The sequence below is a fragment of the Eublepharis macularius genome, chromosome 8 (genome assembly GCF_028583425.1).
Source record: "Eublepharis macularius isolate TG4126 chromosome 8, MPM_Emac_v1.0, whole genome shotgun sequence".
In the NCBI taxonomy this organism is placed as follows: Eukaryota; Metazoa; Chordata; class Lepidosauria; order Squamata; family Eublepharidae; genus Eublepharis; species Eublepharis macularius.
The window spans coordinates 22,393,900-22,415,967 of NC_072797.1; the positions used below are offsets into that span (position 1 = coordinate 22,393,900).

At 45.1% G+C, this 22,068-nt stretch overlaps 2 protein-coding genes across 2 annotated transcripts; one reads left to right on the forward strand and one right to left on the reverse strand.

Moving 5' to 3' along the window:
• Positions 1–570: 570 nt before the first annotated feature.
• Positions 571–22,007, forward strand: DNAJC21 (DnaJ heat shock protein family (Hsp40) member C21). Its single transcript, XM_054986559.1, has 12 exons — positions 571–786; positions 2,864–2,957; positions 4,392–4,515; positions 5,951–6,073; positions 8,892–9,196; positions 10,127–10,281; positions 12,338–12,425; positions 12,617–12,775; positions 15,962–16,001; positions 17,370–17,557; positions 20,338–20,416; positions 21,528–22,007. Exons 1-12 carry the CDS (start codon positions 690–692, stop codon positions 21,690–21,692), a joined length of 1,617 nt encoding a protein of 538 aa, XP_054842534.1. The 5' UTR covers positions 571–689; the 3' UTR covers positions 21,693–22,007.
• On the reverse strand, positions 18,915–19,421 carry LOC129334441 (centrin-2-like). Its single transcript, XM_054986563.1, has one exon. It carries the CDS (start codon positions 19,419–19,421, stop codon positions 18,915–18,917), a length of 507 nt encoding a protein of 168 aa, XP_054842538.1.
• Positions 22,008–22,068: the final 61 nt, after the last annotated feature.

Genomic DNA, 22,068 nt, shown 5'->3' on the forward strand with positions numbered 1-22,068 from the left:
TATCTGACGAAGAGAGCTGTGACTCTGGAAAGCTTACACCCTGAAAATCTTACTGGTCTCTAAGAGACCACTAGACTCAAATCTTGCTGTTCTACTTCAGACTTAGGTCCAGTGCCCCCTTAAAGCCCAACTAGATTTCCAGGGTACGACTTTTGGAGAGTCAAAGCTCCCTTCGTTAGCTCATAGACTAAAAATATATTTGGTCTTTAAGGGGCTACTGGATCCGAAGTTTGGTCTGTTACTACACCCACCTGCAACAACTTAAAACTTTTCATTTTAGATCTATGCGCGTTGCCTCTGCATTTCACTGCCCGAGGCCTGTAGCGCGTTCGGAGCCGAGCCTCCTTTCTCGAGCTCAGTTTGACTGCGGCCTTGGAATGAGCGCGCCGAACGTTCGCGCCCCCCGCGTTCCACCCCATCAAAGGCCGAGGCGGCGCTTCAGAACGTTGGCGTCCCGGCCTTCTATGACGTCGGAGGGATTCCCTGTGGCCCCACGGCCCGCGATTCCTCCAGCTCCGCCTCCCAACTCCAGGAGTGGGAAGTGGCTTTGAGGCCTGCATGGCTCCTTCCGGCCTCCCTCCCTCCCCTTGCCGGCTGCGGCTGCCTTCCGCACGCGGGTGCTGGTTGAGGAGGGCAGAGCCGGCTCCAAGCCGCCTGCCGCCTTACCGGCGAAGAGCTCTTAGGCGAGGATGAAGTGTCACTACGAAGTGCTGGGCGTGAAGCGCGACGCGGGCGAGGAAGAGCTGAAGCGAACCTACCGGAGGCTGGCACTGCGTTGGCACCCAGGTAGGAGCCGGGCCTTGGTGGACTTCCTTCTGCCCTGGCCGAGTTCTGTGGGGCGAAGAGAGAAGGCGGGCGGCTGCTTTCCTTATTTCCTCCTCTGGCGTTGCTTTGCGGTCTCTTTTTATTCTGTGATTTGAGGCTCGGGTTACCAGCTCCAGGTGGGGCAATTCCTGGAGATTTGGGGGGTGGAGGCTGGAGAGGGCAAAGTTTGGGATATAATGCCACACAGTCCACTCTCCAAAGCAGCCCTTTTCTACAGGGGAACCGATCTGTGTGGCCTGGAGATCAGTTGTACTGCGGGGAAATCTCCAGCTGACCCCTGGAGGTTAACAATATTAGATCCCTTATTTTCTCCCCGTTTTTTAAAATGCCTCTCTTCCAGGGCTTTATTCACCCATGGCTGGGCCGCTAGTTTCTCAGGTGTTTCAGGCCCCTTCCAGCACTTCAGTCTTTCGCCCCACTACAGCTAACAGCCTGACGCTAGTACAGTAGGGACTAGACTGCAGTACATAGCCCTGTATCCATTTTGAAGGCCTCTTGAAGAATTCTATTCACAATTTTAAAAATATTTTTATTGTGCAAGTAGAACTCTTCGGGAAAGCACATTTTGAGGGGATAATTGTTCTGTTCAATACTGTAGTATTTTGAAGTAGATAAAATTGTTATTTATTAAAATGTATAATGTATGGATAATTGTTTTAATATAAGAGACAATTTGTTTCACTTCAGTACGGAAGCAGTTAATTATCCTATTAATGGAGGTTATATAAGAGAATCAATTAATTATAATTTATGGGGGGGGTGCCTCAGCAAAAAAAATTGACGGGTCCCTAGTCCCTGTGGGGCCCCTAGGCGTATGAACAATATGGCCCTGACCTCTTCCCTCTATCTCTTTGTGGCAAGACAATGGGAGTAGCGAATTAGATGATTTCACACACACACACACCCCAGTTTCCCTAACAATAAGGATCATGGGAATTGTTTGCTGATCCATAGAACAGGTAGATTTTTGTGATTTGGGATTTACATTTAATCCACTTGTTTTGAAATCCCAAGTACAGCTGTTTATCTGGCTTGAACTGATTGAGAATGCATAAAGATCAGGGCATCCTACTCATTTCAGTCCTTCAAAACTTTGGATCTGTCTAGAGAAGTATGGAAGCAGGTGTTTTCTGGAAAATTTGAGGACTCCTGGTTTAGCAGCTGCAAGCGGTGGGTTTTTAAAAAGTTGTAAACATTCTTAATGGAGCATGTGATGGCTGTGTACTAAAAGCTAGTCTTTGCTTCATCAAGAGTCAGGAAGGGTGTCTACATAGTTGAGGAATGAATTGTTTCAGATGAGGTCATAGTAGCTGCTGTTGACTGTAAGGTGTGTATTGTGATGATGTGGAGCCTGTGGGATGTGGTTTTGGTGAGCACCTTCGACATCTTCCTAAAACTATTAATAGTAATGGCTGGGACAGTGCTTGGTCACAGTCTTCTCTGAAACTCTCATGCTTATTTTGAAAAACACTATGAAAGAAAACAATATTCAAGTTGCCTTAAAAATCATCATCAAAAGTTTAAAGCTGATGTTGTTTTCAAAAGAAGAACCCCACAAAATCAAGCTTCTGGAACAATACTGCAATTAAACATCACCAGATACTGCACTTGTTAACACTTGGTTTCCATTCTAACTGGTAGTCTCTTGCGGCTAGAACTTAGGTGTAGTTGGTCATGTGTGAATCTATTTGTGTGTTATTCAGTCCTATTTTTTAAAAAAAAATTGTGTTGGAATGGTGCTTGTTTGCAACTCTGTTTCACCAAGACAATTGAATCATTGTAATGAAGTGTTATTTATTATATTTTCTTCCACCTTTTCCTTTGAGGAGTTTACGGGCCCTCTCTGTTCTAATAACTCTTAATATGTTCCATGAAATCTGCCAGTTTTGTAGCTCTTCAGGCTATGCTGGCAAATGTATCCCATTGTCCACCTGATTCTACTTGGTGCGGAGAGGCATGGCGTCACAATGAACCTTGTGTGCATGTTGTGTGTCTGACTTGTACCTGTTGCTTAAATTCCGCTGCTGTGTCTTTGCAGACAAGAACCTAGAAAATGCCGAAGAGGCTGCAGAACAGTTCAAACTGATCCAAGCGGCATACGATGTGCTAAGTGATCCTCAAGAAAGGGCCTGGTAAGTCAGGGAGGCCTTTAATTTCCCCTCTAGCTGGTTGCCAGTTGACAGAGTCCCTTGCTGTATATGTTAATCCAGATGCCCTTCCTCCAAAAACTTGTGTGGCGTGTTAGCAAAGTCACAGGCTTAGCTCTTGATTGCTTTTTCTGCAAATGGAGGTCCACTGTTCTTACTGGCCACGTGGGAAAGGTTTCTGGGCACATGGCAGGTTGCAGAGGGAAAAGGAAGCTAGGGATGTTCCTTCCCTTCTGCCAATGTTGCAGTGCTCACGTATCATGGAAAGCAAGCCATGTTTTGTATGAAGGCAGGGCACTGCTGTTCCCATTTTGGAGAAGGAGGGCTGAGGGAAAGTGATTTCCCATCTGGGGAGATCCCCTACAGAATGGAAAAGTGATGACAGAATCATAGGGTTGGAAGGGACCTCTAGGGTCATCTAGTCTAACCTCTGTGCAATGCAGAACATTCAGAACTACCCCCCCCCCGACTGCCCCAGTGACCCCTGCTCCATGCCCTGAAGATGGCAAAGCACCTCCAGGATCCCTAGCCAAACTGGCCTGTGGAAAACTGCTACCTGACCCCAAGGTGGAGATTGGAATTACCCTGGGCATGTAAGAAGGGCTATGAGAACTAAGCACTGATGTAACCCGTCCTGCCCTCTCCCTCATGCTCTGCCCAAGTTCACAGAATCAGCATTGCTGTCAGATGGCCATCTAGCCTCTGCTTCAAAACCTCCAAAGAAGGAGAGCCCACCACCTCCCAAGAAAGCCTGTTCCACTGAGGGACCGCTCTAACTGTCAGGAAGTTCTTCCTAATGTTTAGCCAAAAACTCTTTTGATTTAATTTCAACCCGTTGGTTCTGGCCCGACCTTCTGGGGCAGCAGATCACAAGGCTTCCTGGTTCATAGCTTGATCTCCAAGCCTCTATGTATGCTATTAACATAATATATTTACGTACCACATTCTTCATTTTTAAAAAATCCCAAGGTGGTCTCCAGCATTAAAATACAAAGCCCATAAAATTCAGGTGACCAATTAGAATCTTTTGCTTCCTTTCCCTCCTCTTCCTAAGCATACCAGGGATGGACAAACATGGTAAGAGCCAGCGTCAGAGTGCTGGCCGTGAGTTTTCTCTTCAAGATTCATCATCGTGTGTGATTGCCATTTCTGACCAGTTACACTGAAATAATCCCATTGACTTGAATGCGGATTGCATCATGACGGTGAGTCGTAGCTCAAACCATTGTGGCAGCGACCCAGAGGCCGATGAACGTGATCTACAGTGCAATCCTAGCACAGTTACACCTTTCTAAGCCCATTAATTTCAATGGCTGCTTTGCAGGTGCCTGAGGATTCAGAGACTTCTGTAACTGTCTTTCCTTGTATACTGAAAAGCTTCATTAATCCAAGGCTGGGTTTTTTTTCCATCCTCCTTAGGTATGACAATCACAGAGAAGCTCTGTTGAAAGGTGGGGTTGATGGAGAGTATCAAGATGACAGTGTGGATATCCTGCGCTTCTTTACTGTGACCTGTTACTCTGGCTATGGAGATGATGAAAAGGTAACTCAGAGTCCCTCCCCCACCAGAAGAGGAAGGAGGAGCAGGAGTTACAGTGGTAGAATGGGAAAGGGGAAGAACCCTAGAAAAATCAAGAGCAATGTTTTTGGAGTTGCTCGCCTAGGGCATATAAAAATCACCTCCAGGAGACCAAGCAGGACTGGATGGGGATAAGAAGAGTGTAAGCCATGAGTATGTCACAGAAGGCTGTATGTATGGGCAGGAAGGCTAGTGGGAAAGTATTCTGGGATAGTGACTTGCATAGGTTCATCCACACACTTCACGGATCGCCCCATGCAGTTTTTCTAAAGCAGGTTGCAACTACTGAGCAAAGGCACTGTAGGTCTTTCAAAAAGTGAGCCAAGCTGTATCTTACAGGTCAAGGGAAGACCTTCAGGATCTCAAGACAGATCTGTGGGAAGGCTTGTTCCTAAATCCACATTTGCCGCTTGCTTTGCCTAGACATGAGCAGAATTCAATTGTTGTTCTTTCAGTTTGGACAAGTGCACTTATTTCTCTCTTTGCGGAGCAGCAGACCGTGGGTTGGAAACTGGTCACTGTCTGGACGGGAGATCTGAGAATCCCCCATAAGCCCCCTTGGGATTAGCTGTAAAAGAGAGGGAGAGTTTGAATGCAGTAAAGAACATAAATTAGTATTTGTAGCAGATGTATGTGCGGATGTACCACAGAGTCACAAAATCTGCATGGTATAAAACTCGAAAAACTGGTTGCCCTTGTGCAAGTGGAAATAAACAGGAATGTTTTTAAAGTTGGATAAGAAGTATGAAAGCTCATGCGGCATATCGGGTTGCCTAGGGGGAATATTAACTCACCACAACTGACTGCCTTTTTTGATCTGTCAAAAGAAGTTTGATGGTGCTCAAATAGTTCTTCCAGTGGTCGCTTCACAGAGATGGCCTCACTCGAGAGCCAGTTTGGTACAGTGGTTAAGAGCAGCAGGACTCTAATCTGGAGAACCAGGTTTGATTCCTCACTCCTCTGCTTGGGTCAGTCACAGCTTCTCGGAGCTCTCTCAACCGCACCCACCTCACAGGTTGATTGTCATGAGGATAATAATGACACACTTTGTAAACCACTCTGAGTGGGTGTTAAGTTGCCCTGAAGGGTGCTATATAAAACAAATGTTGTTGTTGTTGCTGCTGTTATTATTATAATATGTGGCCCATTTTTTCTTTTCAATGTGGACTCAAAGTGGCATACAGCATCATTGCCCTCTCCTCCGCTTTACTCACCACAACAACCCTGTGAGGTAGGTTAGGCCGAGAGCACGTCACTGGCCCAGTGAGGTTCCACAGCAGGGTTTGCTCCTGGTCTCCCAAATCCTAGACTGGCCCTTGTGACCTCTGCACAGCACTAGCTCTCTTTGTGTACAACGAATTGTTTTCTCTGTGGATAAACACAACTGTTTTCTTTTTAGGGTTTCTATGCAGTGTATCGTCATGCCTTTGAAATGATTGCAAAAGAAGAAATGGAGTATGTGTCTGAGGAAGACTCTGAAGAATTTCCAAGTTTTGGAGACTCTCAGAGTGACTATGACACGGTAAGTTAGGAATCGATTTGTGGGACAGTTGTCAAGGATTGGAGCAAAGTTCCGTTTCCCAGTGAAGTCCGCCACAGAACTCCTTTTCCAGCAGGGCTTATTAGAACATACTCAGTTACATCTGGAATTCACCCATGTTACGAGTTTAATTAAAACTATAAGACTGCATGTATCATTGTGAGACACGACCTGCTGCTCTGCACGTTCACCCAGAACTAATCTCTGTAAAGTCCAATAGTATTGTAAGTGGAAGAAATGTATAAGGTCGGGACTCCTGATCCCAAACCTCTTTAGAGAGTGAATCTTCAAGGAGACATCCATTGAAAGAGCGGGAAGGAGTGTGCAAATATAGGAAGACGAGAGAGTTCGTTGAAGTTGAGCTGAAGGGCATAAAGTACAGCGGCCCATTGAGCGAGTTGATATGTAAAGAGGATTCAGTCACAAACTCGGTCTTTATACCTGTCAAAGCTTGTTCTTTTTCAAAGCCTCTGTCACAGGGGTGTCTATTACAGGTGGGCACGGACTGAAATACGAACCAAAGTTCATCACGAACCAGGCCACGATGATTTTTAGGGCGGTGTGTTTGGTTCGTTTTTCAGTTCGTCACTGAAGACAGCCTGGTGCCGATCAATCCATTTCCTAGGCAACGGAAGGGGGGATGGACTTTTTGCACATCTGCTGCTCCAGAAGTGACGTATTCATGAACCAAACGAACCGTTGTAGTTCGTGAAATGCGACAAACCATGAACTGCCATTTTCCTGGATCATGCCCATCTCTAGTGTCTATGCTTAAAAAGGTCATTGTGCTTCCTCCTATATGCAGGATTGGTGTCAAAATGAGTATATTGTGCCAGGAGACCCACATTGCCTAGAATGGATGTGCAAATCGTGGCTAGCTGTAGATGCAGCATGTTTTTGTCACCTGGCAGCCACTGAAGCTCTGGCAACAGAGTCCTTCTTCTCTAGCAGCCGCTTCTATCAAGTTGTTCCTTAGGGCCCCGTTCCACTTACATCATCCTTGTTATGTAAATAGTGTGATACAATTATATTCATGCGGGTCCACACGCGGCAGGGCTTTACTCCCAAGTACGTTTCCATAGGACAACAGCCTAAATGAGTCAAGGATTGTAAACACTACAGCATAGGGGGAAAGTTACTATAGGAATTATCCACCCTGCGGTGGAAGGTTAGGCTGGACGTCTGAGAGCAAGTGTGGTTATTGGATGGACTTTGACCTGAGAGTCTCTGGCATGAATCCATCTCAACTGTAATTGCGTGGTGTAGTGTGGAGTGGCTCATTCTCTACACCAATGTAGATACTTATTTTGAGAAATTATGTTGGTATGAAGAAAATTTCCTTATGTGGCAGGCTGTCCCATCCTTTCTGAACTAATTGGTACTTACTAACGGCTGCCAACTGATCTCCATGTGGTCTGCTGAAAATGTAGCCTGGTACTTAGCAGTCATATCCATATTTATTTATATATCTATAACCTGCTTTTCTCCCCACTGTGTTACCGGAAGCGGTCTCCTTGCAACAACTATGATTTGTGTGTGTGTGGGGGGGGGGGGGGAATTAGCAAGCAAGGAAGATGACTATACGAGAGGCGGTACCTGGGATCTATCACCGGTGTATACCAGGTCCCTTCCAAAATAGAACAAGCGAGTCTGGTGTTTAATATCAAACAATGACTTCTATTGAACACACGAACTTCATGCACATACACACAAATTACTGGGGAAAATAACGCACACACACAGAGTCCTACGAAATGTAGCCAGAAATTGGGAATAGAGAGGGAGTAAGTATATATACTTACCCTGGAGAGTAGTCCAGTCCGTGGTGAGGAGAGAGAGAGAAGCTTCAAACATCCAGCGTCCTTGGCCAAGAGAGCAAGAGGCTTAGAGCAAACCTCAAGGGAACAGTGCTTGTGGATCCAGAAATGTGTTCGATTTGAATGGGGCCAGAGCTCTACCTTTATAGGTAAAATGTGCCCTGAGGTGGAAGAGCCCACCTAGCCATTAGAACAAAGTCTCCAACAGTTAGTTCCTGGGTTTGATAAAAGGCTTGAGTACCTTGATTGGCAGCTGCTGAGGTGTGTGAATACAAATTTAAAACTAGTTCTAGCACTGCACAAAAAGGACAGTTTGCTGATGAAGTCCACCAGAGCTAGGTTAAGTACTTTTAGGGAGGGACTGTTCTCTCCCAGGAACGACTGTCTATCCTTATGAATGTCATTTGATTAGCTCCTCAGTCAAGGTCAGGAGATCTCATCACGGAAGAAGGGAAAGGAATGTGCTAGGTGGGGATGACTCTGCGAGACCTTTGTTGCACTGGGCACTGGCAGGGCCGGAGAGATAGTAAATCCAATCGCTTCTCAATCACTCCACATTCCTGTGCAGCGTTCCATGCATGCCGTATTCTCCCGGGCGGGACATAGCAACTGTTAGAGGCTTTCTGGTGGCAATACAGTAGCCATTTTAAACGCCAGAGGCCTGTACACTGTTAATATCACAAGCAGCCATATAAAAACTGCTGTTAAAATGGCGGAGGCCGGGCCGACTGTTTACAATTGGACACCCAAAGTGGCTTACAACATTATTTTCCCTTCCTCCATTTTATCCTTACAACAGCCATCTTGTGAGGAAGGCTTAAGCAGAGAGTGTATGACTGGCCCAATTTCCCCCAATGGGCTTCCATAGCATAGTGGGGATTTGAACTTTGGTCTCTTACATTGTAATCTGGAATTAATTGCTACGCCGTATCAGCTGCCTTGTATTGGATTGTTTTCATATTTTTCTTAAAATTTCTGATTAGGTAGTCCACTGCTTTTACGCTCACTGGCAGAGTTTTTGTACTCAGAAGAATTTTGCATGGAAGGAAGAGTATGACACGCGGCAGGCATCCAACCGCTGGGAGAAACGAGCGATGGAGAAAGAGAACAAGAAAACCCGGGACAGAGCCAGGAAGGAAAGGAACGAGCTGGTCCGTGAACTGGTGGCCTTTATCCGGAAGCGAGACAAGCGGGTTCAGGCCCACCGAAAGTTTGTGGAAGAACAGAATGCGGCGAAGGCCAAGAAGGCGGAGGAGCTCCGCAGGCAGCAGAAACTCAAGCAAGCCAAGTATGAAAAACTAAGCGGCAGACATTTTGTTCAGGGGCAGCACACACACACAAGCCCTGTTCACATGTTGCAGTGAATGCACAGACATCTCTTGGTAAGAGAAAGCCAGCCCGTGATCACTTTAAAAATAAAACTGGGTAACAGTACCTGGATAAATATGGGGTTTTTAGCAGTATGTGCATTGAATGTAACATGAGAATTAAATGATCCATATATGATTCAGGACTTTTGCTTTCTGAGAGCTAATAGTTGCATTTCTATGTATGTTGCAGTGCTGAAAGGGTATAGTTGCTTGCTAAGGTTGTAGCATCCTGTTGACGTTTGAGGGAAGTTTAGGCTCTTAAGCACAAGAGCTGTGTGCTTGGAAGTCTTGTTGCCCAGAAGTCAAGAGATCTGTGTCAGGTTGTGATTTTTGGGCTTGTGCATCAAAACAGCACACGGGTGTGTGAGCCTCTTTGGTGGCTAGAAGATTGTGTTGGGGCTGCCAGCCATCTGAATATGTTACTTATCTGCAGTTCTCTAGCAGACTTGACTCCTCCTTGGTGCAAAATCCCGTGTGAAAGCTTTTTGTTTGCTTTGATGTACATGAAACCAAACACATCCTTGGTCTAGTTCATGAAAGTGAAGTGAAGAAACTTGGTCCCCTTCTGGGGTCTTCCTCCATGGAAGGGAAAAACAATACTCTCCATGTATGAAACTTTCATACCAAGGTAAAGGCAAAGGCTAGGATGTACACCCTTCTAGCCTTCTACATGCATGGAGTATGGAGAAGCTGTCAATCATGCAGTTCCCTCACTTGCCTGTCTGAAGTGGTACAATCCAGGAACAGTTTTACCACTTCGTTAGCTATGTATGGGAACTGGGTCCTCTATTTACTAAGTAAAAAGTGTTCTGAAGATTCAACCTTTCCATTTTCTCTGCTCTTTAAAGGCTGGCTGAGCAATACAAAGAACAGAGCTGGATCAGAATGTCGGATCTCGAGCGAGAGCTGCAGCAGATGGAAGCCCAGTACGAAAAGGAGTTTGGCGACGGGTCAGACAGTGAAGAGGAAAGAGAGTCCCAAGAGCAGAAAGAGGGGCAAGAAGGTAGTGAGGACAGCCTTCCAGTTAGAGAAATGAAAGTCTAGAAGAATTTGGAGTGGAACCATTTTTTTTCCTATGTTTTTTCCCAAGAATTATTTTACATTCTTCCCTATGGAAAAATTAGAGCCTTGGAGAATATTGGGGGGGGGGGGAATCTCCTACAAAATATTTTCTCTTTTGGAATGTGTGAAATGTCTTTTAAGACAAGGTTTTGCTCACTCAAAAATGAGTCGTATAAGGATTTCTATGTAGGATAATCTACAGCGATATATATTGAGTTGATTTTGACAGGATTTTCTAGGCTATGTTGTTTAGATGTGGACTAACAAGGAAGGGAGGTGTTGCTGCCTGTCTGAGCAGACAATACTGACATGGATGGGCCGATGATCTGTTTCAATATGGCAGATTCATGTGTTCAGCTTTGTCCACTCTTGATGTGATGGGTTGGAGACAAGCAGCTTTTCCATTGGAGAAAAAAGAAAAAGTGACTGACAAAAAGGCTATATTGGGGATTATGGAATTTACATGGTCAAGAAGAATTGGCTAAGACTGACCAGAATGCTGGTTGACTCCAACCCATTGTGTATACAGTCAGGGCTTTTTTTCAGCTGGAACGCGGTGGAACGGAGTTCTGGCATCTCTTGAAAATGGTCACATGGCCAGTGGCCCCGCCCCCTGATCTCCAGACAGAGGGGAGTTTAGATTGCTCTCCGCACCAGAGGCGCAGAGAGCAATCTAAACTCCCCTCTGTCTGGAGATCAGGGGGCGGGGCCACCGGCCATGTGACCATTTTCACTGAGGGCGATTTAAACTTTAAAAACCTCCCCCTTTGTTCCAGCTGACCCAAAGTGATGTCATTGTGCGGTCCTGAGTTCCACCACTTAGTTCCACCACCTCTTTTCCCAGAAAAAAAGCCCTGTATACAGTTATAATACACTATTGAAAAATTTGATTTTTTTCAGTGTGCCAGCCAGTCTAGACATAGTAGCTCAAGGGGAAACCTGCAAGGACTTGTATAGAGCACCTACTTTTCCTTATATCTCTCTCCCCACGCTATTTCTCTCCTTCTGGCAGTCCTCATATTCTCAGCTGTCCCTGTTTCCTTCTATCCTTCCCACCCACCAAGAAACCTACTTTTTAACTGCCCATCTTCAGCTATTTTGTTAATTTATGTCATTTATACCCCATCTTTGTCCCCAGTAGGGACCCAAATCAGTTTACATCATTCTCGTTCCCTTTTTATCCTCACCAGAACCCTGTGAGGTAGGTTAGTATGAGCTTGTGTGACTGGCTAAGGTCACCTGGTGAACTTGCACAACAAAATGGGATTCAGACCTGAGTCTTCCAAATCCTAATATGAAACTCTAACCTCTACACAACACTGGCTTTCATGGGGTGGCTGTTGTTGAACAGCAGCAAGCAGCTAGGCATGGGTGAGCCATGCAAGTCATGTGGTATTAAGTCACCCAGTGGTTGCCAGCAGAGCTGGCCCCAGTGAGTCCTCCCTCAAAAGCTAAAACAGTCCTGAAAAAGGGCCCTCCCTGTCTTTTACTAAAGAAACCAAGGCATTGAAGGCTGGCAGTACTGTCTGTGGTTGCCTAGCAACAGCCACTGAGGGGATTAATTTCTGGTGCCACTGAGGGGATTCATTTCTATTATTTGTGTTTTTCTAACCCCAAATGAATTTTAGGCTGGTTCTTCTGAATTCAGTACAATGTAGTCCTAAGTAGCTGTGTAAGAGTGCAAGCTAAGTTGCTTGTGAGTAAACCCTTTCTAGGCTTTACATTTTCATCCCTCTCTTCTATTGAACAGCTCAGTGGCTTCCATTTTATCTTCATAATAACCCTTTGAGGGAGGTTTAGCTGAGAGGGAATAACTAGCCCAAGGTTATCCAGTGAGACTCATGACAGAAGCAGGATTTGAACATGGGTGTCCCATGTCCTAGTCTGACACTCTAACCAGTACATCACGTTGGCTGCCATCCATGGTGGAGATTTCTTCTGAATGAACATGAATCTTTCCTGTGTCACATCAGATGTCTCTTTTTTTTGTTTTCCAGACAAATTAAGTGACGAGGCTGATGATGCTGAATATTACGATGATCTCTACTGCGCTGCTTGTGATAAATCCTTTAAGACTGAAAAAGCGTGAGTTTTTTCTTAGCCAGAAAAGAAAACTGGTATGATCAGACATTTTGCATGCATTTCTGTACACACTTGCTTGGGACTAAGCTCCATTGATTCCATTAGGTGTATGCAAGATTGCAGCCTGTGTTGCATAAATTGGTGCAATTATTCCAGTGTTCATGCTCATTGAATATCTTGACAACTCTTTGCAGCATGAAGAACCATGAAAAATCCAAAAAGCACCGAGAGATGGTCGCCTTGTTACGGCAGCAGCTGGAGGAAGAGGAGGAAGAATTTTCTCTCACTGCAGCTGATGAGAATGGATTGGACACTAAAGAGGAGGAGGAAGAGGAAGAAATGCCCAAGCAAAAGTGTGTATGACGAGAAATAGTTACAAAAGGACCTGGAATTTTGGTTGTTGTGGGTTTTCTGGGCTGTATTGCCGTGGTCTTGGCATTGTAGTTTCTGACGTTTCGCCAGCAGCTGTGGCTGGCATCTTCAGAGGTGTAGCACGAAAAGACAGAGATCTCTCAGTGTCACAGTGTGGAAAAGATGTTGGCAGGTCATTTATATGTACTCAGGAGGGGTGGGGTTGAGCTGAGTCATCCTGTAAGAGTTTCCCAGGGTGTGGAATGCTAATGGCCGGAGGCTTCACTGTATCCTGAGGAGGTGTAGAGTGTTTTGTTATTTCAAGCCATTGAAATTCACAAGCATAAGCAAAACTTCAACAGGAAAGAAGAAACCTTAAGAATGAACAGAGCATGGTTTCCAGTTCTGAAAAACACCAGGCTAACAAAACACTCTATACCCGACAATAGCCCTGCAGAGAAGATTAGCACATCAAGCACCACTCCATATGCAAAAGAACCTCCTCAGGATACAGTGAAGCCTCCCGCCATTAGCATTCCACACCCTGGGAAACTCTTACAGGATGACTCAACTCAACCCCACCCCTCCTGAGTAGATATAAATGACCTGCCAACATCTTTTCCACACTGTGACACTGAGAGATCTCTGTCTTTTGGTGCTACACCTTTGAAGATGCCAGCCACAGCTGCTGGCGAAACATCAGAAATGACAATGCCAGGACCACGGCAATACAGCCCGGAAAACCCACAACAACCATCGTTCTCCGGCTGTGAAAGCCTTCGACAATACATCGACCTGGAATTTTGTTCATTCTGTTCTAGGGGGAAACCAAACTGCATTGTGAAAGCTATGCAGAGTTACTCCTATTTAAGCAATTGATGGAAGAGAAAACATTTGGCAGAAGGTTTCACAGGTTAGAGAGAGGGGTCAAACTGCTTAGTGAGCGTGGAGGATACAGGCCATTGATTTTAGTGGGCTTAGACTGGAGAAACCCTGCATAGTATTGCAGCATTGGTCTATTGCATCACAAATAAACAGGACTCCTTACATTTATTTCTTTATTTACTGTATTTATACCCCACCTCTCTCTCCAAAGGAGACCCAAGGTGGCTTCCATAATTCTCCTCTCCGCCATTTTGTCCCCACAACAACCCTGTGAGGTAGGTTAGGCTGAGAGGGTGTGACTGGCCGAAGGTCACCCAGCAAGCTTCATGGCAGAGTGGGGATTCGAACCAAATTAGTCTGACACGCTAGCCAAAGACTAAGGATCTTTTATTCCAGCATAAGTTTTTGTGGACTAGAGCTCATTGGGTCCAATGGTGTTCTGGTGGACTGTTGTCCATGAGAGCTTATGGAAGGGTAAAAACAGAGGGCACCTGAAGGTGTGCAGTTCAGCAATCTGGATGATGCTAAGCAGCTATGAGTCTGGTCTGTTCCTGGTCTGTGACCTGCTGGTCGTCTTGGGTTGCGTGGTTGATGAGAGGCAGGATAGATGTGTAATTGAGCATCTGGGAGAGCCATGCCATATGTGGTATAAGGGGTGAGCTTTGTTTGTGATTGATGTTGTTGCCTCTTAGCACTGATACTCAACAGATAGCAACCTCTGGATATGGAGAGAGTTTCAGATGGATAGTCATGTTGGTCCACAGTAGAAGAGCAAGTCCAGTAGAAACTTAAAGACCATCAAGATTTCCAGTGTTTTCAAGTGCCAGAGCTTATACCCTGGAAATTTTGTTGGTCTTTACAATGCTACTAGACTCGTAGTTTGCTCCTCTGGATATGGAGGCCTTTTTTTTTTTTAGTTATCTTGGTAAGTGACCATTGATGGACCTCTCTTCCATGAATCTGTCTGATTCCCTCTATAGCAGCCATCACAGGCAGGGAATCCCATATTTTAATTACATGAGTAAAGAAGTCCTTCCTTTCGTTTGTCCTGGGTTTATTGTCCGTCAATAGACTCAGGACAAACAAGAGGAAACGAATAGGGAGGGAAGAAGTAGGTCGCCCTATTCTCTTCCTCCATGTGCATAATTTTATAAAACCTCTATTAGATGATTCCTGCCGTTCTGTTCTCTGATTGATTTGGGAAGTGTGATTGTCTTTTTGAAAGTGCCTTGTGTGTTTATGGCGTAACGCTTCACTCAGAGGTTCACTTGTTCCTTGTTTCCATTGTGCTTCACTTGGCAAACACACACAACATTCTGAAGGGTGGTTGTGAGTCTATAAAGACACAGTGGAAACAAGCCAGGAAACTGTTGCCATTGAGGCTTCCTGAGAGGTGTCATATGTGTTTACAGACGCATGAACTTTTGAATAAAAGGTGCCTGCTAAGGGACATGAGAGTGAATGAGCAGCAAACACACAGCTTTGTGTCAAGTGTGAATCAACGTCAGGCTAATGTAGAAACGTAGCCCTGGAGATCCATGTGCTGATCACATCCAGGTTAGATTACTGTAAAGCACTCTGTGTTGGACTGCTTTAGAAAGTTCTTTGGAAAGACTTAGGGCAAAGCTACACATGACGAATGACACTTGAACGGCAAGTGGATTGAGTGGAGGGCAAGTGAACAGGGAGAAATACACTTGCCGTTCAAGTGTCATTCGTCATGTGTAGCTTGGCCCTTAGTTCCCAAAGGTCTGCACTGACTCCCTATCTGTTTCCCGGCACAATTCCAGATGCCGACTTACCTTTAAAGCCCTGAAGGACCATCTCCTTCTGAACTTTCCAGCCCACCCATTAAGATCTGCCTCCCAAGACCTGCTCTCTGTGCCTCTGTCTTCAGAGGTGAGATGGGTGGCAACTAGACACAGGACATTTTCAGTGGTGGCACCTTGCCTTTGGAATGCCGCCCCCCCAGGCTCAGCTGGCACCTACTATAATGTCTTTCAGGCATAAAGTCAAAACATTTCATTTTAGGCAGGCTTTTAACTCAGGGGTTTTATCTTTTTAGCTGTCAGAGGCTTCTTCTAGTTGGAGATCTGTTTTATTGATATCTTTATATTGCTTTTATGTTCCTGGCTGATTTTTTTTAGTGTTTTGTTTTATCTATTCATATATGATGTTTTTATGGTGTTTTTAGTTGTAATTCACCTCAGGTAGGACTCTGGAGAGGTTGCTTAAAAGAAGTGTTAGATTTTCAAAAATAATAAAACGAGTAGTATTGACCTCTTAATGTCCACTTTTTACAGGCTCTCAAAGAAGCAGAGAAAGAAACAAAAACCCATGATGGTAGGTCTTTATGCCAATTTATTTTTTTTGTATGCTAACTTTCAGGTGCAGGTGAAGACTGCATTCACGTCATGCTTATGCGTCTGTTTTAACTCGGAGATTGCTGATGTAGGTCTCATGAATCATATTTGCAGTTTGAACAAGATTGGAGTTATTTAAGTATTTTACCCCTCTATTCTTCTCGTTTGTGTCCCCAAGCGGAACATGAAATACAATTTAAACAAAAAAGAGGGGAAAAACACAGTGCATTATACCAAATCCTGGATGAGTCCTTGATTCCTTAGCCCCGGCACCAAGCCACAGGCAAAGGACCAAGAGCTCTTTGGCTTGCATCTCTGTCCACACCTGGGGAGGAGCCGCAGCTCAGTGGTAGAGCATCTTCTTTGCATGCAGAAGATCTCAGATTCAGAGTCCGACATCCCCAGCTAAAAGGATCAGATGACGTGAAAGATCTCTGCCTGAGGCCCTGGAGAGCTGCTGCCGGTCTGAGTAGGCAATACTGACCTTGATGGACCAACAATCTGATTCAATATAAGGCAGTTCCATGTGTACTTGAAACTGGGATCTTGGTCTAGACATCATTCATCTCCCATAAAGATTTTTCCTCCACCTTCCCCCCCCCCCCCATCCAGGCAGACCTCAACATAAATCTCAGCACTTCTCACTGCAGTTCTTGGTTGGAACTGGACAAGATGCGCCGTCACTTAAGCCACTCTTGATACTTCTGGTCCCGGATAAGCACTAGCGATGTCATGGCTATGTGCCACAGCAGAGATCTTGGCACATTATATGGCCTGTACATACACTGCTAGACTGATGGGTGAAAGTTCAAGACTAAATTCAGGGACTGTTCTTGTAACTTAGCTGCAACTGAACCTGGATTTACCAGAATCTGGTAGGTCCTGATGGGGGTCCAATAGGCTTTGGACATGGTGAACTGTGCCTGTGAGGGAGCATTTATGCATATGTCAGAAGGCTGCCAGGAGCCACTCTTGGGCTGTTTCCACTTAAAGGGATGGCCCACCCACCGAACACTGGTGGCTTTCCCCCTTCACTCCAGACATCTCCATTTTCAAAATGGTTGCAGGTTTCTGTTTTTTTCTGCGCCTTTTCTTTGCATGCACTTTCCTTCAATCCCCCAAAAGGCGCTGAAAAACAGAAGCCAAACAGCCTGCAACCATTTTGAAAACGGAGATGTCTGGAGTGAAGGGGGAAAGCCGCCAGCGTTTGGTGAGCGGGCCGTCCTTTTAAGGACATGTGGAAATGGCCTTGATCTTGCTCACCGTGGTTTTGTAAACTTCTGTGTAACAAAGTGCATTTGACCTATTACTAGTGCTCTTTTTTGTAAATTCACATTTCTTCAAATAGGCCCAGGAAGTACCCTTTGATGCTCAGAGCACAGGGGATCAAGCTGATGGGGCGAGTGAGGCCGGCGGTGCCAACCAGGATAGTATAGCTGAAGAATCAGAGGATGCCAGCAAAAGCCACAGCCCAGATGACGCAAATGCTGGAGAAAATAAAGCTCCTGCCGACGAGCCAAAAACGGAGACGAAAACGTGAGTATATAATTTTGCAAAGAGAGCGATTGCAGCAACTGTTGACGCAAACTTAAATCTTTTCTGATAATGCTCTTTTTTGTCTTTTCACTTGGCAAAATGTATCTTCAAATCGATCATTCTTTGTGTACCTCTGAAATGAATCAGGGGCTTCATTATCTTCATGATATCACAGCTGCAGAATGGTCCATCATTACTGTAATCTGCTGACGTATTTCTGGAGGTGTAGGTGGGGCTGGCCAGTCCTCTGTTTGATCAGGAATACTAACAAAACATACCTAAATGTACACATATGCATGGTGTCATAATGTTCAGCCCACAATATTCCATGAAACCGAATTGACCCAGCCCAGTTTGGCTCCTCTTTTTAAGGTTTTTTTTTCCCTTATTTGACATATTCACATCCCCAGTTTTTCAGTGTCCCCCCAAATCAGTATTTCTATTAGAAAAATTGAAAAGTCCTTATCTTTTTTTCAAGCTCTATGCTTTGAATGTTAAAAACCTTGCCTTAAAAAGTCTTTTCACTAGATCTAAAAAAGCTAATATTTCATAGGGTTTTTTTTTTAGTGCTCCCTCAAATTTTACATTTTTTCTGTTAGAAAAATTGAGAACAGTCCTGGGTGGAGGCAGGAAAAATACCTTCTTTTCCCACACCTCACCCCTGGCCATCACATCTGTAGTTGGGGTGGAACGATTTTGGTAGGCGCCGTCTCATAAGAGAGGTTGAGAACTTGAGTCTATTGTACCCTTTAATGTAGCCACAATGTACTAAGTGTGGTTTGGGATTGCTGTAACTTCCATTCCATCTTTTACAATAGAGGTCTAGATGGCCATCAGTTGAAGGTTAATCTGTATGTTTTTCTCTTAATCCATCTGGCCAATGGAAAGGAGATTTTAAAAATTGTACTATTTGAGTAACTATTATACTAGTTGAGTAATCTTAAATTCACCAATCTGCCTAGTTATTTTTTTGCTGTAGGAGCTTGTGGCTCTCCCTGCCAGCTACCGCGCTTAAGCCAAAAGCAGCATCGCTGGGACATGGTCCTGTTGAACTGTACGTGGGAAGCTGCCTTGTGCTGTGTGAGGCCATTGATTCTTCAGGGCTGTCTGCTGTCACTGGCAATGACTCTCCAAGGTGTCAAGCATAGAAAGGCCTTTCCTGACACCTCCTATCTGATAATCATTTACCTGGAGAAACCAGGGATTGAATTTGGAACTACTTTTTTTTTTTTTGAAATTGCATAAAGTATTTAATGTGAATTGCATACATACTAGAAGCTCAAAAACTAAAAGCGACAGGCTTTTCTTCCTCCCACCCATCATGCTCCCTCACAGCAAAGGGCAGAGAAATTCAACGTCAGTTGCCAGCTTTCTTCAGAAATGCCTGTTCCTTTATCTCCCCGTCTCCATCCAGATCAGCTTCATCAACCGTTTCCTGCAACTCTTCCTCTGTTAGTTTCTCCCCTGTCTCACTGGCAATCTGCTTGAGGTTCTTGAAAGAAATTTTGCCACTATTGCTGTCCTCAAATAACTTGAAGGATTTCAGGATTTCTTCTTTGGGACCTGTTTGTGACATTTTTTGAGTCATCACAGAATAAAAAGCATCGAAGCCGATCTCTCCTGTTCCTTCTTTATCCACTTCCAGCACAATTCTTTTGAGCTCTTCCTTTGTGGGTTCAAACCCCAGAGCTCGTATGGACACCTTCAGGTCTTTCACCTCAATGGTTCCTGTGCCATCCACATCCAGCAGGTCAAAAGCCCCTCGCATTTGCTGCTTTTGGTCCGCAGTGAGTTCAAGCTTGGGGCCGGTCCTTCGTTTCTGGGGCATTCCCCCTACTAAGGATTTCTTGGCCTTAGAAGCCATTTGCACACTGCTAAAACGGGGTCAATAGCACCTCCCAGGCACTTGCATTAGCCCCACCCATTTGGGACTTCTTACATGCTAAGCCAATGCTCTACCACCGAGCTACGAACCCCTTTCCCAAACTGGCCTCAGGGCTACAAATGTAGATATAATACTCTTCAAAATCTGTGTGTGTTAGATATTATCCTGCCCTCCTCTCCCAGTGGGGGTTACAACAATATACTGCCACCGTTGAATTTAACAGCAACGAAGATATCCTGGTCTGGTGCTGGTTCTGTCAGCACGGCTCACACAGGGCCACAGGTGGTTTACCAAGAGCCCTACCGCCGAAAGCTCATGCCGTCCCAGGCTCCTTGGGCAGATTTGTCATTTGCTGTCTTGTCTGGATTACGTTTCGATTACTTTGTACTTTGCTGGCTTGTGGCTCATCTCATCCACCTACAGTGTTTAAGCCAATGCAGACTTACCTCCAAGTAGTGGCCCAGATTCCCCCCCTTCTTATATTTAGTCTCTTCTGCCTAGTCCTAGGACTGTTTCTTCCTCTGCTGGCAATGATTCAGTGCTAACTTCTGTGTTCCCAGACAGAACTGCACATGCACATTGGTGAACATGAGTGCATAGGCTGGGGCCTCTGGCAGGGATAGGCAGGTCACCTCCTTCACTGGTCAAGCATGTAAAATATTTCTTTGATTGCAGTCTGTGAATTTACGAACATTCGTTTCAAGAAAAATGAACCTCCTGAATCATGAAAGCGCAGGAAGAACACAATTCAACCGTTAACTACTTTGATTTTACTTGCTTAAGTCTCTCCCTTTGAAACAATCAGCATTTAAAAGGGCTTCCCTTGTTGGCCAAATTGTGCGCAGTGTCAGAAGGGCAGATGAACAAGAACCTTTTTTTTTTCTTTCCCTTTTAGCAATCCAAAACCTAAAGGAAAGAAAGCGAAAGATACGAAAAAAACCTCTGCAAGAAGTTGTTCAGAACATCAAACCGTGGTACGTAGAAAGGGTTTAGGCAACTTTGATGAGCATTCTCAATAGCAGAATGCATTTGGCATCCACTTTCATAGTATTTTTTTTACAAACTCTGTTCCAGATTGCTCAGAAACGTATAGATCCCTTGTGTTAAGTAACCCACAGGCCAGTCCTTCCTCTTTGGAGAAGCTTACTACATTATTTTACCTTGCCCTTCTTCCAGTGAACTCAGGGTAGTGTACTTCATTTGCCCCTATGAAGTAGATGAGGCTGAATGGCTGGCCCAAAGTCACCCAATGAGTTTTACAGCGAGCGGGGACGCGAACCCAAGTTCTAGTCCAATGTGCTACTAGAGTGCCACGCTGACTCTTGTGCTACAGGAGGTGGCCAGAAGGAGAAACCTGACAGTACTCTTCGGTCAGGACCTGACTATCATAGTGGATAAGTAGCCTTCATTTGATTTCTTGCTAACAAATATCTCCGTAATGAGAAAGGAGAGCTGCCAGCTACATTCATGGAATATTTAACCATATTCAGCTACAAGGTCAGCCTGTCAGGATTTGACTAGGAAGCTATTGCCAACCCCATTGGGCAGCAGATTCAGAGCAGACAAATGGAAGTATTTCTTCATGCCACACGTAAATAACATGGAGCTTGCCTCACAAAATGTGGTAATGATAGTCTCCTTTAAAGGAGCGTGTGTGTTAAACTACAAGCCACGTTCGTGGCCTCTTCCAGCTAGCTGGAATCTTCTTGTTCAAAGGCAGCCGGTCTTTGGCTTATCGTGCCAAAGTGGGGTGGGCTGCTAGCATTGTGGGAGGTTTTTTGTGAATTTCTGGTCCCCTAGCTGGTGGCTAATGGCAAAGATTCTGGACCTGATGAGCAACTTTGGCCTGAATAAATTGTGATGTTGGTGAGGCTGAAAAAAACACTCATCTGTATGACACTACATTTGCCTAGCTTAGATGATTCTGATAGACAGCCGCTCAGTTGGCACAAGTCGCTGCATCGGTGGAAAGCCCTTCGTTTGTTACTGCAAATCGATGCTGGCGGCAGCTACATTTTTTACTCAGTGCAAGCAAGGTTGTGTAAGTATTAACCAAACAGCTTGCTGCTTTTTCCCTGCTACCAGAGTGAAGCGTCTATCCGGTGTGTCACCTGCCACTGCGAGTTCCAGTCGCGGAATAAGCTGTTTGACCACTTGAAAGTGACGGGTCACGCCAAGGCAGTGCAGCCGCCAACTGCTAACGGAGCCGTGAGCAGCCGTGGCAAGAAAGAAAAACGTAAAAACAGATAGGGCCCCCTGAAGGAGTTGGTGGGAGAGCCGATTGGTCCGATTGGCACGACCCTCAGAGGAACCTTGATAGCCCCAAGAGAGACGAGATTGGTCCCAGCTGCATTCGCTGGGATGGAAAAATTCGTTGGTTTTCCTCAGCAACAAGGACTGCAGCAGAGGCTTTAAACATGGATTGTGCCTCTTATTCACTTTGTGGGTTTTTTTTTTAAATTGACCATTAATGGCTGTGTTGTACATGGTCACTTCACTAATTCTAAGCTTCTGAAACCCATCCTTGCCCCCGCCCCAAGCCCAGGTACTCATCAAGAGGTTCTTCCTCATACCTATACAGACTTGTAAAGATAAACATGTACAGGAATGAAGAAATAAATTATTT

Coding starts and splice junctions, on each gene's coding strand:
- DNAJC21 (XM_054986559.1), top strand. CDS start 690: ATGAAGTGTCACTACGAAGTGCTGGGCGTGAAGCGCGACGCGGGCGAG. Junction 10,282..12,337: donor GCAGAAAGAGGGGCAAGAAG/GTAGTGAGGACA, acceptor TTTGTTTTCCAG/ACAAATTAAGTGACGAGGCT. Junction 20,417..21,527: donor GTTCAGAACATCAAACCGTG/GTACGTAGAAAG, acceptor CCCTGCTACCAG/AGTGAAGCGTCTATCCGGTG.
- LOC129334441 (XM_054986563.1), bottom strand. CDS start 19,421: ATGGCTTCTAAGGCCAAGAAATCCTTAGTAGGGGGAATGCCCCAGAAA.